General features: G+C 34.2%; 1 protein-coding gene across 1 annotated transcript; it reads right to left on the bottom strand.

Annotated features, from left to right (window-relative positions):
- Nucleotides 1-99: 99 nt before the first annotated feature.
- On the bottom strand, nucleotides 100-12,940 carry LOC133334756 (uncharacterized; the record flags this gene model as incomplete). Its single annotated transcript, XM_061543082.1, has 3 exons — nucleotides 100-224; nucleotides 12,155-12,292; nucleotides 12,464-12,940. Coding segments are annotated over 3 exons (740 nt in total), but the record flags the coding sequence as incomplete, so codon positions are not given.
- Between the last annotated feature and the right edge of the window lie 2,135 nt (nucleotides 12,941-15,075).

Genomic DNA, 15,075 nt, shown 5'->3' with positions numbered 1-15,075 from the left:
CGGAAAATAGTGCTTATGTGTATGAAGTGTACTAAATGGTAATAAACATGATATTAGATGTAGGAATAGAGGTGGAATTCAGAAGTATAGTACAACAAATTATAAAGTATTCACGACTTCCATATGATTATTATTTAATATTTTCTTTTTGTATTCCCTTTCCGTATACGAAGTATCGGGCATTTTGCTAGTAGTCTTATATTTTGTCAAGGTGGATTTCCTATCTATTAATCAGGATTATCACGAATGTTTTGATTAAAGTGGAACATTAGCGTTGTAAGCTCTATATGAAATATTCAGACCTCTGTCGGGATTTCAATAGAGAGACATACATTGTTAAATCGGCATAAATGAAAATATAGGTAACATACCGAAAAATTGACCTATACCCATAAAAATTTCAGCTATTTTAATGGCGATTTTTCCTAAAATCTCAAAACCCCAACGCGTGGGACGATATTGATAACGCATGGTTGGGTGGAACATGTGTATAAACCCATAAAAGTACTGCAATTTAGAGGAAAAAGTAAGGTAGAATAATTACAAAAGATCGTCTTAGAATTCCATATTGTATAAACTGACAATTTCGTGTGGAAAACCCTATATGGGGACAACACTAACGCACGGATGGAATTAGTTAGCTATTTTAATATAAAGGAGATTTATTATCATACCACAGGCCAAAATAACGAAATAACAATTAGGTAGAAATATGTTTCCATAACCATATACTCATAAGTACCGAATATTGGGGCTACCCTAAATCATAAGCCGATATTGATAATTTTGCGTAGGCAGATCTGATAGCCAAAGGACATCCAAAATGCCAAATGGTCACATTTAGTACTCAATAAGAACCTAATGTGCCAAACTACATGGAATTCAGTCGAAAACGCAAATTGGGGGGTACCGTTTTATGAGGGTTATGTCTAAACATGGACTCATATAGCCCAACTTGACCTGCCTGCACAATTCTGTGCAAAATTTTGGCGATCTATCTCAATTCATTTAGAGGCTAGAGTGATTTCAACTGACAGACGGATAGACAGAAGGACGGACAAATCGCCACGAAATTTAACGCTGAATAAGAATACATTTTATAGGGTCGGAAATTATTATTTCGATGAGTAAGAAATGAAAAAATACATAATAAAACCACCATACTGTGGTGGCGGGTATAAAAATCATTGAGAAAATATTGTTAAAAACGCCTACAGATCTCATAGTCATCGATTTCGAATATGGTAATATACAAAATGGCCAACATTTTGAAAAAGCCGTATATAATATTTTCCGAGTGGAGTATCCGATTTCCTATAAACTTTGCTAATCGTAATATTGAATTTTGAAAATCCTCCTTATATTGTCTGAAAATTCACGCATACACCTTTCAGCTCTATTTCCCCATTACTCATTGGAGCTTAATTAAGTGAATATAATGAATTTTCTCAAACTACAACGGTCAATTATATTTTGAAACAGATTCCAAAATGTATCATGTTGGCAAAATCCAAATAAAATATCAAAACTAACAATCTCATGGGAAATATCTTCTAATAATATTTCTGTGGTTAGTAATTTAGCAATGGCTCACTAACACATACATAAATATTTGGAACAAAAGGAAATCTTATGTTTTGTTTTTGTATTTGTTTTGGTCCATCACCAACCATTACTTTTCTCACCTGTACTGTGGAAATGTATAACCCAAAAAATACACAATAACAGGAAACCGGATGAATGAAATTCGAAGAAAAGACAATGGAGCTTGTCGAGAAGCAGGACAATGCCAGGGTACACACAACAAATATGGAAATTTATCTATTATTCCCCAAGGAGAAGGTATAAACAACAACAACAACGCCAACAAAACCAGCTGGAAACAATACCACTTCTGCTAAGGTACTATTCGGTAACTTTAGTGCATTTTTGCTAAAGGGAAACCACAAATGTATGGTAATGAAGAAGACGAAGAAGAGAAGACATTTGGAAATAGGTGTGTATATATGGGTGTGTGTGTAGAATAACTATAGAATATATAATGCATGTCCGGATTCTTTGCTGCAATTAAAGTTTATTTATGTAAATATGGTTATTTATATGAGGTTGGTATGTATTATTAACACATACGAATGTGAGTTTATTTATGTGCTCGAGCTAAATTATGTGGTGTAAATAAACATACCACAACATAATATATTTGTTTGGAAAATGCTGGACAGTAGACTGGTAGTGGTTATGGAGAGAATGAAAATAGTAAATGTTGTTACTTTAGTTATAATATTATAGAAGTAAATGAAGCGGAAAAAATATGGTTTCTTAAATAAACTAAAATTCTTCAAAATAACAAAAGGTGAGGCAGACCAATGAAATGTAAAAGTTAATAAGATGTCTATGATACTTATTATTTTTAATCAGACTATATAATAACCTTCATCATTGTCGTTAAAAATGTTCATCATATTGACCTCCAAAGTTTATTTTCGTGGAAGCTTTGTTTTTGCATTTTTCTTCTAGCTCCAATGCCTTTATTATGGAATTGTTGTAATCGGGAATCTGAGTAATTTGATGGAGCTTCACAGTAATATCCATCCAAAGGTGAACATTTTGTGCTATAAAAATTCTATCTTTCCCGCGAAATTTGTATATCTGTCATTTGATTGATTTGTATTCCGAAATCTTTTTATGTTCCGGACAATATAAATAAATACTTAGGTGAATATACAGTACCGGTCATATAATTAGCACACAACTGAAGGGAAAAGGTGTATTGATTAATACTCGATTCGTTTGAAATATTTTTTTATTCAAAGCGATTAAGTGTAAGAAAAGAAAATTATCACGGTAAATTTATTATATATAACGGTATTTATGAAACATTTCAAACTTAAATGCCGTTAATATAAAAAAAAATATTTACAAAAAATAACTTCGTGCAAATAAAGTCTAATTAACCATTTTCAGAAGCAAACCCAGTAAGAAAAGTTCAAAAGTCGGACGGGGCCGACTATATGACACCTTTTACCACTTTGGGTACATACAAGAGATGTTAATATTTACAATATCCTGTAGATGGTGCCATTGAGATGTGCTCTCTAGATAGATGTTTGAACCAATTTAAAAAAACCCCATGTACATACCATTCTGAAATCAATGAAAAATTGCATGTCAAACGGACAGACTTGTTTTCGTTGGTGTATCATTTGTATGAAATCGAGTAAAAATATGTATGAGAGCGATATATATATATATATATAAACAATGGACCTAATTAAGCAACCGTTGCATACACCATTTGTTTTTGTTATCACTCTAAATGCAATGCAGACATCAGTCTGGACCTAATTACCTGTACTTTGTTCACAAAAATACATGGACGGACAGACAGACGGACATGCGTAAATCGACTCAGAAAGTGATTCTATGCATATTCTCAAAAGGAACCATGTGCCTATCTTGTTTCGTTTTGCCTGTTACAAACATATGCTCAAAGACATAATACCCTGTACCACAGTGTGGTGAAGGGTATAAAAATATAAAACTAGTGAGCGGAGCAGTATAGTCGGACGGGGCCGACCATATGATACCCTACACAACTTCCACAAAAACATAACTTTCTGTGGTTCTATATTCTGAGCTTGGGCAATATTTCGCGATATTTGCACCCTCTTGATTTGCACATCGAGAGGTCAAAAAATATTACAAATATTGAGTACAGTTCTTCTAATTACTTGTCCAGATTCCGGTACTTTGTTCACATTACACATAATTACATACATAGATCGACTCAGCTATTCGAGATATGACGATGGGTATACTTAAAGGTGGGTATAGGACCAATATTAAAAACTCTTGGGGCTGCACTAAGCTTTAATACCCTGACGGCATAGGGTATTATAGCTTTGTGTATTGTATAAAATCTGTAAAATCTATTTAAATTGGCTATATTGCGCACTGTAAATCTAAAATTGGAAGGGCCCGCCTTAGTCTAAAAAATTAATATACAAATGGACCAGAAATTACTAGAATAACTAGAAATCAAGAAATATTTATAAAATGGAAACAAAATTCTAAATGAAAACTTAACCGATTTTTAGGAAACTTATATCTAATACATTATTCTAGATTTAAGCAAGTACGCCATGCCATTTACATTAAATCGGACGAAAATATGGGCGCTATATCTAAATCTGAACTGATTTTCACGAAACTTAACACATATAATTCCAGGCTCAATTTAGTACGCTTTGCCAAATCCAAAGATGTATAGGTACTTTGGTACATCGGAGGAATATATATCGGAGCTATTTCTAAATCTGAAAATCGATTTTTGCCAAATTCAATAGGGTTTGCCAAACAGAAGATCTGTGCCAAGTTTCGTCCAATTCGGATCATATATGCGACCTGTTCTTTGTTTACAATTAAACGTGGACAGACAGAGGACGGATGAACGGAAAGTTCAGAAAGGGATTCTATGCATACATCCAAAAGTAACCATGTGTCTATCTCGTTCCCCTTTGCCATTATATATACAGGGTATAATGTATATACATCAGGGCTGTCCACACTAATACATTCAAGTTTTGTGATTGTATTTGTTTGAAATACAAAAATTTCAAAATTTTTGTTTCTATGTCATATACTGTGAGAAATTTTGTAAAAATATTATTTTCAAATTTTAGGGAAGAAATCTACTTTATATTCAATGCAAATATAGCTGTTGATGATACATTTTCCCATATAAATATATATTTGTTTCTGTTTTGCCCTCCCGGCCACATATTGCCATTATATATACAATAAGAAATGAATGAACATTTTGAAAATATTTTTTTATTTTCAAATGTATATACAATTATATACACCGACAGCCCATGGGACCTATTTTGGGCACTGCTGATATACATTATATGCATTATACCCTGTATCACAGTGTGGTGAAGGGTATAAATATAACTGAAATGTATAGGTTTTGGGGATTTTGTGCACTTTTCTCAACCAAATTGAATTTAATTTTGTATTTTGAAATGTTATAAAATTCCCTTCAAAATATTACAAATTTCAGTCTACGCTCTCTCGGTCTCCGCACCTGTATTTGTCTTCGCCCCGACTCGGTCTCCGCTCCCAATCTTCTTTATTTTAAGTATAACAATCAAGGTCTCTATCGAGTTATCTCTAGTTTAAAAGTATGATTTCTCACTGGCAAGTGCTCCTAATAAAAATTAGCAATTAAGAAAGTAGTTAAGTTCGACTGGGCTTTTTATACCCTACACCATGAGGTGTAAAATACCTGTAGTCGTTCGGTACCTTATTTTTAAAAGTTGACAAATACATCATAGGAGTCATATCAATGTATGTGAAAATGTCAAGCTCTTTCTTAACACTAGAAAGACGGGAATTTTGTATATACCTATATTGCCTAAAATCGGTCAAAATGACTTCATTCTGAAAGAATTTTTATTTTGTAAAGAAATTTTTTTAAACTATTTTTTTAATATTTTTTACAATATTTACAATCATACAAAACGTTGTTATTATTTGTTTTCGGTGGTAGGGCTCTCGAGTTTCCCCTTTTGAAAAATAAGAGCGCGGACAAAATGTTACAAAAAAGAGGAAGTCTTTACTCTAAGAGTGAAATCGACTGGAAATATAAAATTTATTTTTCCCGATTTGTGTGTTCGTTTGTGTTTCTAGAGTATCAAACGGTTTTCGATGTTGTTGTAGTGATCTTGTTATATAAGAAATGTACTTTATACAATAATAAAAGTAGTTTGATTATTTAATATTTCACAAAAAGTCAAAATGACCGCTTTTAGGCTATATAGGTATAGCACATGTGAATACGGGGAATGAAAGAGGGGAGGAAGCAGCTACTATGATTAATAAACGTAGTTCTATGTGGTACAAAAAGTCACCAAATTTTAAAAAGCTGGGTCATAATATACACAATTGTTTTTGTACTTGAAATTGAAAAGCCGTCAAAATGACTGCCTTCGGCTATCTAGTGTTAAATATGGTAAACGAAATGACAAATTTAATACAAACTATACTTAATGGAGGAGGGTATAAACATATCGGTCAGCCTTTAAGTATAGGCTAGACCTTCAAACCAAAGTTTTATTTATGTATAGCCATTACGATGTAACAATAATTTTTCATCGCGGAATGAAGTATTGCATTTTATCTAAACTAATATTTTTACTCATATCTAAATCTTCTGTTATCTCCTCAAAAAAGTGTCACTTTCTATATGAGTTACAAAACAAAAAACCCTAATATTCCATCTATACTATTATGGAGGGTATAAAAATGTCTTCTTTAATCTATCTATAAACTCATTTCCAATACTCTGGCGTACATTAATCAAATGTCCTAAAAGATTTCATACACAGTGGACATTTCCAATTAAAATATTATCCAATTTACAATTTGATGTTCTTCATTCATCTTATTTTTCATTGTGTTGGTGTGTATGTATGAGTATGCGTGCCTGCGTGCGTATGCGTTCGTGTTTCAATAATGATATCATATTGGCATCATGACCTTTCATTTAACACTCCATAAGATGATTAATAAATTTCAAAGAAAATTACGAAAACTGACTTAACACGAGATAACAAAATGCTGTATATATGGGGAAATTATATAAGGTCATGATTGGCATTTCATTACCCTATAATGGGTAATGTAAGGTGGTAATGTCAGCGATAATATGGCATGTCATTCAAATGGTTACTATGGCGAAGTCATTAGTGAGAAATTCAATAAAAGTGCGAGAGAGTGTGTGTGTGCGGTTTGCATTTACAAAAGGTTTTGTGTTTATGTGAGAATGTGTGTGTGTAAATGCGCATGGACTGTCCTTGTAAATCTATTCAAAAAGGATACATAATTAATTAACCTTGTTAAAAGATGTGATTCTATTAACGTGAATAATTAGAAGTTTGGTAGGATGTTTCCTTATACACTTATTAATATTAAGGGGCCAATATGTGATATCCCACACAATTTTAGGGTATATACAAGATATGCTCCTTAGATTTTTGTTGTAATAATATGAAATTCGTCCAAATCTTTATGCATTTCATGAGTTCGTGTGGAATTTTTTAGGGAAGTTCTTGAATAATTTTATCTTTGAATGAAATACAAATAATCGATTAGTTAAAACTTAAAATAGGTTTGCCCCTCTATATTCGTCTAGCAGAAGTGGTTTTGCTCAAGTCATTATGACATTTTAAGTTCTCAGTGCTCTACTAAAGCCCATATGTAATCATATATTCCTTTTTTATTTCTATCAACAATAGTTTTCACCCTTTCCAAAACGAATTGATCCACTATGCTACACATTTTCTCAATCTATTTGTCAATATGACATGTTATTGTTGATTATTACTTTAACTGGAGTTGATTTTCTGTAACAAACTTATGTATAATTTATTTTATATAAACACACATGTACACACTCATATGCCAAATGCACTTCCCAACTAAAACATGTTATACACACATGAATGATTCAACTGAACCAACTGTTCATGTATGTGATTGTGAACAGATAGATAATAAAATAATGGTTAGCTATCAATCACAATGTTATTGCAGAGAGCAGCAGTATCGAAAGGTGTACTAGGTGCATGGTGGTATATACACTGAAAGAGTGCAGGTAAAGATAGTGTGTATTGTGCTAAGCTGGGACTGGATACATATGTTTGAAGTGTCCAAGACAAAATCTATTGACGAAATAATTTTCAAACTGAAGACTGTGGAGATTGGTATATCTATAATAATAAAAGAGTAAAGTGATTGACTGCTTGACTGATTTAACGATTCATCAACGCCCAGACGAAGCGGCTGAAGCTAGAATCTTGAAATTTTGGGTGAAGGTCACCTTGGTCCACATGTGACAGAGAAGGCTAGGTTTTTGAAAATTCGTACTAGAACGGTACGAAAAGTACTAAATGTGATACCATTTGTAATTGGCGAACCGGTAGAGCTAGAACTCTGAAATTTGGATTGAGGGTCACTGATGGAGTGTAGAAGAGATGTAGCAAAGGACTTTTTGGAAATTTGAACTATACGTATCCGAAAAGTATTGAAATGTACTAAATGTGGTAGCACGTGAATGGATTATGCTAAAACCTTGAGTTTGGAAAGCGTGTACTCATGTGTACGAAAGTACTATATGCTACTATATTTGGTACAAATTTGATTTGGAGGTACAAATAGAGCTGGAATCCTGAAAATTAAAAGTAACATTACCGTCAGAGTATAGGATTGGGATATGTACGCAGTTTTGGAATTTTTTTACTTATGTGTTCGAAAAGTACTAAATCGTACTATAATTGGTACAATTTGGATTTGGGTGAACCGATAGAGCTGGAACAATGAAGTTTGGAGTTAGGATCATTGTAGGGATGTAGGATTAGGGTTAGGATTCAGTTTAACTTATGGGTACTAAATGGTACTAAATTTGGTACATTTTTATTTTAGGTGAATCAATAGAGCTAGAATCATGAAATTTGGAGTCAGGATCACTGTTAAAGTGTAAGATTGAAATATGTAGGAAGTTTTAGAAATTTGTACTAATGTGTACTAAATTTGGTACAAATTAAATTGTGGGTGCAGCGATAGAAATGGAATTTTTATTTAGGATCACTGTGGAGGTATAGGATTTAAGTATGTAGGAAGTTTTGGAAATTGGTACTATTGTGTACTAAATTTTGTACAATTAAAATTGTGGGTGAACCGATAGTGTTGGAATCCTGAAACTTGGATTTTGGATCCACAGTGATCCACAGTGTTGATTGGGGTAAGAAGGAGGTTCTGGAAATTCGTACTACTTTGTAATAAATTTGGTACAATTTGAATTGTGGGTGAACTGATAGAGTTTGAATCCTGAAACTTAGATTTACGATCACTGTGGGGGTGTTGGTTTGGGATAAGTAAGAAATTTGGAAATTCGTACTACTGTGTACTAAATTTGGTACAATTTGAATTGTGGGTCAACCGATAAAATTGAAATCCTGAAACTTGGATTTTGGATCACTGTGGGGGTGTAGGATTTGGGTATGTAGGAAGGTTAAGAAGGAGGTTCTGGAAATTCGTACTACTTTGTACTAAATTTGGTACAATTGGAATTGTGGGTGAACTGATAGAGTTTGAATCCTGAAACTTAGATTTAGAATCACTGTGGGGGTGTTGGTTTGGGTTAAGTAAGAAGTTTTGGAAATTCGTACTACTGTGTACTAAATTTGGTACAATTTTAATTGTGGGTTAACCGATAAAGTTGGAATCCTGAAACTTGGATTTAGGATCACTGTGGGGGTGTAGGATGGGGTATATAACAAGTTTTGGAATTGGTATTACTGTGTACAAAATTTGGTACAATTTGATTTGGAACCCTGAAATTTGGATTTAGGATCACTGTGGTGGTGTAGGTTTGGGTTAAGTACTAAATTTGGTACAATTGGAATTGTGGGTGAACCGATAGAATTGTAATCCTGAAATTTGAATTTGGAATCATTGTGAGGGTGTAGGATAGGGGTATGTAGGAAGTTTTGGCGGATGGTTGAGGTGGGTATTCTTGGAAATAATGTGTGCTAAATTTAGTACAATCTGATTTTGGGTGAACCTGTAGAGCTCGAATCATGAAATTTGGTGCTAAATGGTACTCAAATGTAATTTATGGTCGAAATTAATGTGTGGATAGTATAGTTTTTCTTTCATAGTCAGTTAATACATGTTTAAATATATCCCACATTCGCTAACGAACGAACTTTTACATATTTTTTATTTTTATTTATTAATATTTCTTGGACTCGCTTTATAATATTAGTTTATTAAATCAATTAGTTAGTGTGATGCAAAAATGCGGGACCAAAAATAGGGCGTTGTTTCTAGGAATCGGAAAGAGTAATTAAATATACAGATATTTATGTTGGACCTGAAAAATACCTATAACACTGTGGAACGTCTTTGAGGACCCGATATCCTTCACCACTTTGGGTACATAGAAGAGGTGCTCATGTGTACAATATCATGGCGATAGAACAAATTAAATCGAACATATTTACATAAGTGATCTACATATCCATACCACACTGTAAATTGCAGCTAAAGTATGTATGGACCATGTAAATCTGGACCGATTTAAGCAAACGTTCCATATGCTACAGTGTTCTGTCCAAGATTTAATTTCGATCGGTTCACAATTTACATGAACTCAGACGAAAATATATGGGGTTATATCTCGAGCTTATACGAACCGTAATATCTCGAGCTTATACGAACTTCAGTAAGTTGTGCACCATTTACGTAAAATCAGACGGAAATATATATGGGAGCTATATGTAAATCTGAACAAGTTTCAATGAAACTTTACACACTGTATCTAAGTTGTGCCAAATTTTGTTTTAATAGGATAACCCTTTGAGAGTCAGTGTTAGTCGGTGTCGCCGACATATATGTAGCGTCAGCCTATGGTAGTCTTCGGAATTACCCACAGGTTTTATTATTTATACACGGTATATATTTTTTGGTTTCGGATTTAATGTCAATCAAGCCGATTTTGATATTTTTAGTAAACACCCTTTGGATCCCACCTTTGGAGCCTACATCAAGGCTTGGTAAAGTTTATTTATTTATTTTTTGTTTGAAAAATTCTGTTGAATTCATACATTCTGAATTCATACATACATCTATTCGCCTGGTATTGAATTTATAAATATGGACCATTTTTAACTATTTGTGGGGGAGGTATCAGAAGGAGTGAACCAATGGGTCCACTTCCATCTTACTATATGATCTAGGCTTGATAAAGATAATAGGTTGCGCAAAGTTTGGTTCAAATCGGCTATTTCTTTCTCCTAATATTGAATTTATAAATATTGAAAATTTTTAACTATTTATGGATGAGGTACGAGAAGGAGAGGACCAATAGGTCCCATCTTCAGACTTGATCTAGGCTTGGTAAATATAATACGATTTTCCATTCGCACTATATTATAGAATTAATTTTTATCACAATTTTGGACGGGACCGACTATATGATACCCTTTACCACTTTGACTGTATTCAAGAGATGCATCCTATCAGACCACGCATTTTTGAAGAACCATTGACATGAAAGTGGACTACATTAAATATGTGATATGTGTCTATAAGTGAATCGATAATTTCCAATCCTATAAAGTATATATTTTTGATCAGCGTAAAATTCTAGCCTTTAAACGAATAGGGATAGATCGTCAAAATTTTTAATTTTTTGGTGCTCTATTTACTAAATATCGGACGAACATATTATATACGGGTGTCATATAAAAATCTGAACTGATTTCAATAAAATTTGGCACATGTTAAGCTATACTAACTTCAGCACGTTCTGCTAATCGGCTTAAATTTTACTCTTTTGTGCACCATTTGCTCAAAAATTGGACGAAAATATTTATGGGAGCTATACCTAATCTGAACCGATTTCAATGAAACTTGGCACACGTTATGTTATCCTATCTTCAGTTCGTTGCTCAAGATTTTGTGCGAATCGTGCTAAATTTGACACTTTGGTGAACCAGTTGCTAAAAATCGGACGAAATTGTATATGGGAGCTATATCTTATCTATAAAACTTGGCACACGTTAGGCTATCTTTGGTGACCCAATTGCTAAAAATCGGACGAAAATAATATGAACTGATTACCACCAAAATAGGGTTTGTCGTTGGGGCAAATAAATGATCTTTACCAAATTTCATATCATTCGGATAATAAATGCGGCCTGCACTTTACATGACCTTCCAAACCAACTAACTGTATGCCGTTTTTCGATTCTTTTCATATTCTTTTATATAATTTAAAAAAATCTCCAAAGTAAGACATGATAATGTTTCATCCGTTTCCATTGGGCTTTTTCGATTCAGCCAATCACTAACCGTTTACTATGTTCAAATTGCAATAAAATTAACTCAGAACACTTCAGTGTAACACCACAACGATTGAGTTTAACCATAATGGCGAATGTTATAAAAAAATGACAACAACAACAAATAGTTGCCAACATGACGGCATATACTATCTATGCCATACATACATATCCTATGCCGTTCATACGATACATGCAAACAGGTAATGTTGAAAATGTGTCTAGAATGAATCTGTACTTACCACTGCCACTATCATATGATTTAGTGGTGGAGCTGCTTGTATTGGAGCGTTTAATCTCTCGGCGACCCATGTTGCTGGTTGCAATAACTGTTGGTGCTGGTGTTGTTTTTGTTGTTGGTGGTGTCTTTGTTGGCGATGCTACAACGTTATGCAATTGAGAATGCTGTTGATTTAACGATAAATGCTGCTGTTGATGGTGGTGTTGGTGATGATGCTGCTGCTGCTGCTGCTGCTGGTGCTGATGATGTTGTTGTCGGTGGTGCTGGTGGTGTTTTTGATGGTGATGATGATGTTGATAATGGTAAATACTTTTCGGTGAGTTATTAGCAGAGATACAGCCTGTTGCGCCAACGGCAGATGTTGGGGTGTCGTTGCTAGACGATGGCCAGGCGCTACTTGCCGCTGCTAATGCTACTGCTGTTGTTGTGGCCAGCGAGGGGGCTGATAGCGATGTTACCGTTACAGAATCGTCCAACAACAACAACGATGCTTTCGGTGGGAATTCAAAGTAATTTATTTGCAATTGATTGATATGGGAATTGTGGCGTGGGAGCAGTGGACCTTTCGACTCGTTCTCTTTAGCGTTGGTGTTGGTGGTGGCGGGATGAGAGGTGGTTACTATTTCGCTGGCTGTTGCTGAGGGTGTTGATGGTGCTGTTGAGGTCTGACAAATGCAATTGATGTTGGGTGTTGGTGGTGGTGCTGCTGGATAAGCGTTGTTAATGTAACTGCTGTTAGCTGCTGTGTTCGTGGATGACGGCTTGCGTAGTGATGTGTGTCTCAACCCTTTGACAGGGTGTAATGGATACTATCGGCCGGCAATACGAACCCAATCACGATTTTCGCTGTTATACCAAATACCTGCAACGATAACAACAAACAAGTCAAAATTAATTGGTTTCCTCTATAAAAACATTGACTATGATGACGATGATGATGATGGCTAACCCAAATAAAACTAATGAATGAACTTTTTTCTATCATAGATTTCGGTCTACTATGGTGCTATGTTCTAATGTATGTGTGTCTGTGTAAACGTGAAAGAGTATTTTGTTTTATTACAAAACGAGGCAATTTAACACCAACTTATTCCATTTATTTAGTTATATGATGTCAAAAACACAAACTATTAAACAACGCTTTAGGCTTTTATTGGCAAACAAATTAAAAATATGAGAATCAGTGATGTTTTCCAATTTGACATAATTGGAAAAAAAATGTTTTTTGTTGTCAATTGTTTAATTATTTAAGAATGGCGTTTGGCTCAGCCTAAATCCAAATTTATCCATATGACAACAAAAAAAAAAAAAAAAAAAAAAAAAAAAAAAAAATTTATCCATATGACAAACGCCGCGAAATATTGGTCCTAGACCCACCTTTAAGTATACCGATCGTCATATCTCGACTAGCTGAGTCGATCTAGACATGTGTGTCCGTCCGTTTGTCCGGCTGTCCATTATAATTTGTAAACACGATACAGGCCACAGTTATGGGCCAATCTTCATGAAATTTTACATGTAGGATGGGTTCTGCCCAATAAACACCCCCATTGTTTTTGGTAAAGATCGGTTGATTTTTAGGGGATGAAATGGACCAAATACTTAATTTTTGTCGGTTTTTCTCGTCGCTCCAGAGGCCGCAATTATGACCCAAACATTGCGAATTTTTACATGGAGAAGGGGATCGGGCCAAAGAATAAGCATGCCTGTTTTGATAAGGATCGGTCAATATTTAGTGGATCAAATGGACCCTGATTTTTGTGTGAAAAATGACAAAATTTGTATTGCGAGAAGTTGATAGAATATCCAAGAGGCGTGATTGACCTTAAAATTGATGGATGTCGGAGTTAGACGTACATATTTACTGGTGCCTACGTATTCATATATTATTTAGTAACCCATTATCACTCTAGAGAGAGGAATTATAGCGCTGATCACTTTGAAATGTTCCATAAGGTTCCAGGTATGGTTAAGGACAAAGCCTTGAATTTTCGGTGATGATCAGAAACCAATATTGGAATGAAGTGGGCCAAAAACTTAATTTTTGTGTTTTTTTTTCGAGTCGATCTATAGGCCACAATTATAAGCCAAACATCACAACACAATCCAAGGTGAAGGACAATTAATTAGATGGGTTGTACTGAATACTAGTAATATTTGTTGACCTCTAGTTGGTCAAGAGTGTGCAAATATCGCGCAATATTGCCCAATCTCAGATATATAACCACACAAACTTAAATTTTTGTGGAAGTTGTGTAAGGTAACATATGGACGGCACCGTCCGACTATACTGCTCCGCTCACTGGTTTCAAACTTAACAAAAAGCATTGTTGATTAAATTGCATACCCGTTGTTAAATTTCGTTCATATGGAACAAACATAGACTCCTCGGTGCGCCATGTATATAAAATCGGACGAAAATATGTATGCGAGCTATATCTAAATCTGAACCGATTTCAACAAAACTTCACTGACGTCAACCTGCAGTATCCAAACTTTTGTCTATCACATATTTTATCTTATTATCAGTATAGAGCTCCATTTACATAAAATATTTATGAGCTATAACTAAATCTGAAATGATTCCAACAAAACTTCGCATACATCAATCCGGACTTAATTCAGTACGCTGTGCAAAATTTTGTCTCAATCAGACAAATATTAACAGTATGGTATTTCATTTACATAATATCAGACGAAACTATATATGGGAGATATATTTAAATCTGAACCGATTCCAATAAAACTTGGCATACATCAATCAGGACCTATGTCAGTACTCTGTGCAAAAATTTTTCTCAATCGGACCAATACTGGGAGTTTGGTGTTCCATTTACATATAATCGGACGAATATATTTGAGTGAGATATATATACGAATATATTTGAGTGAGATATATCTGGATCTATTTGATTGGACAAA

Source organism: Musca vetustissima, unplaced genomic scaffold (genome assembly GCF_032173495.1).
Source record: "Musca vetustissima isolate MV318-11 ecotype Yass unplaced genomic scaffold, APGP_CSIRO_Mvet_v1 utg22235, whole genome shotgun sequence".
Taxonomy (NCBI): Eukaryota; Metazoa; Arthropoda; class Insecta; order Diptera; family Muscidae; genus Musca; species Musca vetustissima.
This window is presented reverse-complemented; position numbering and strand designations above follow the sequence as displayed.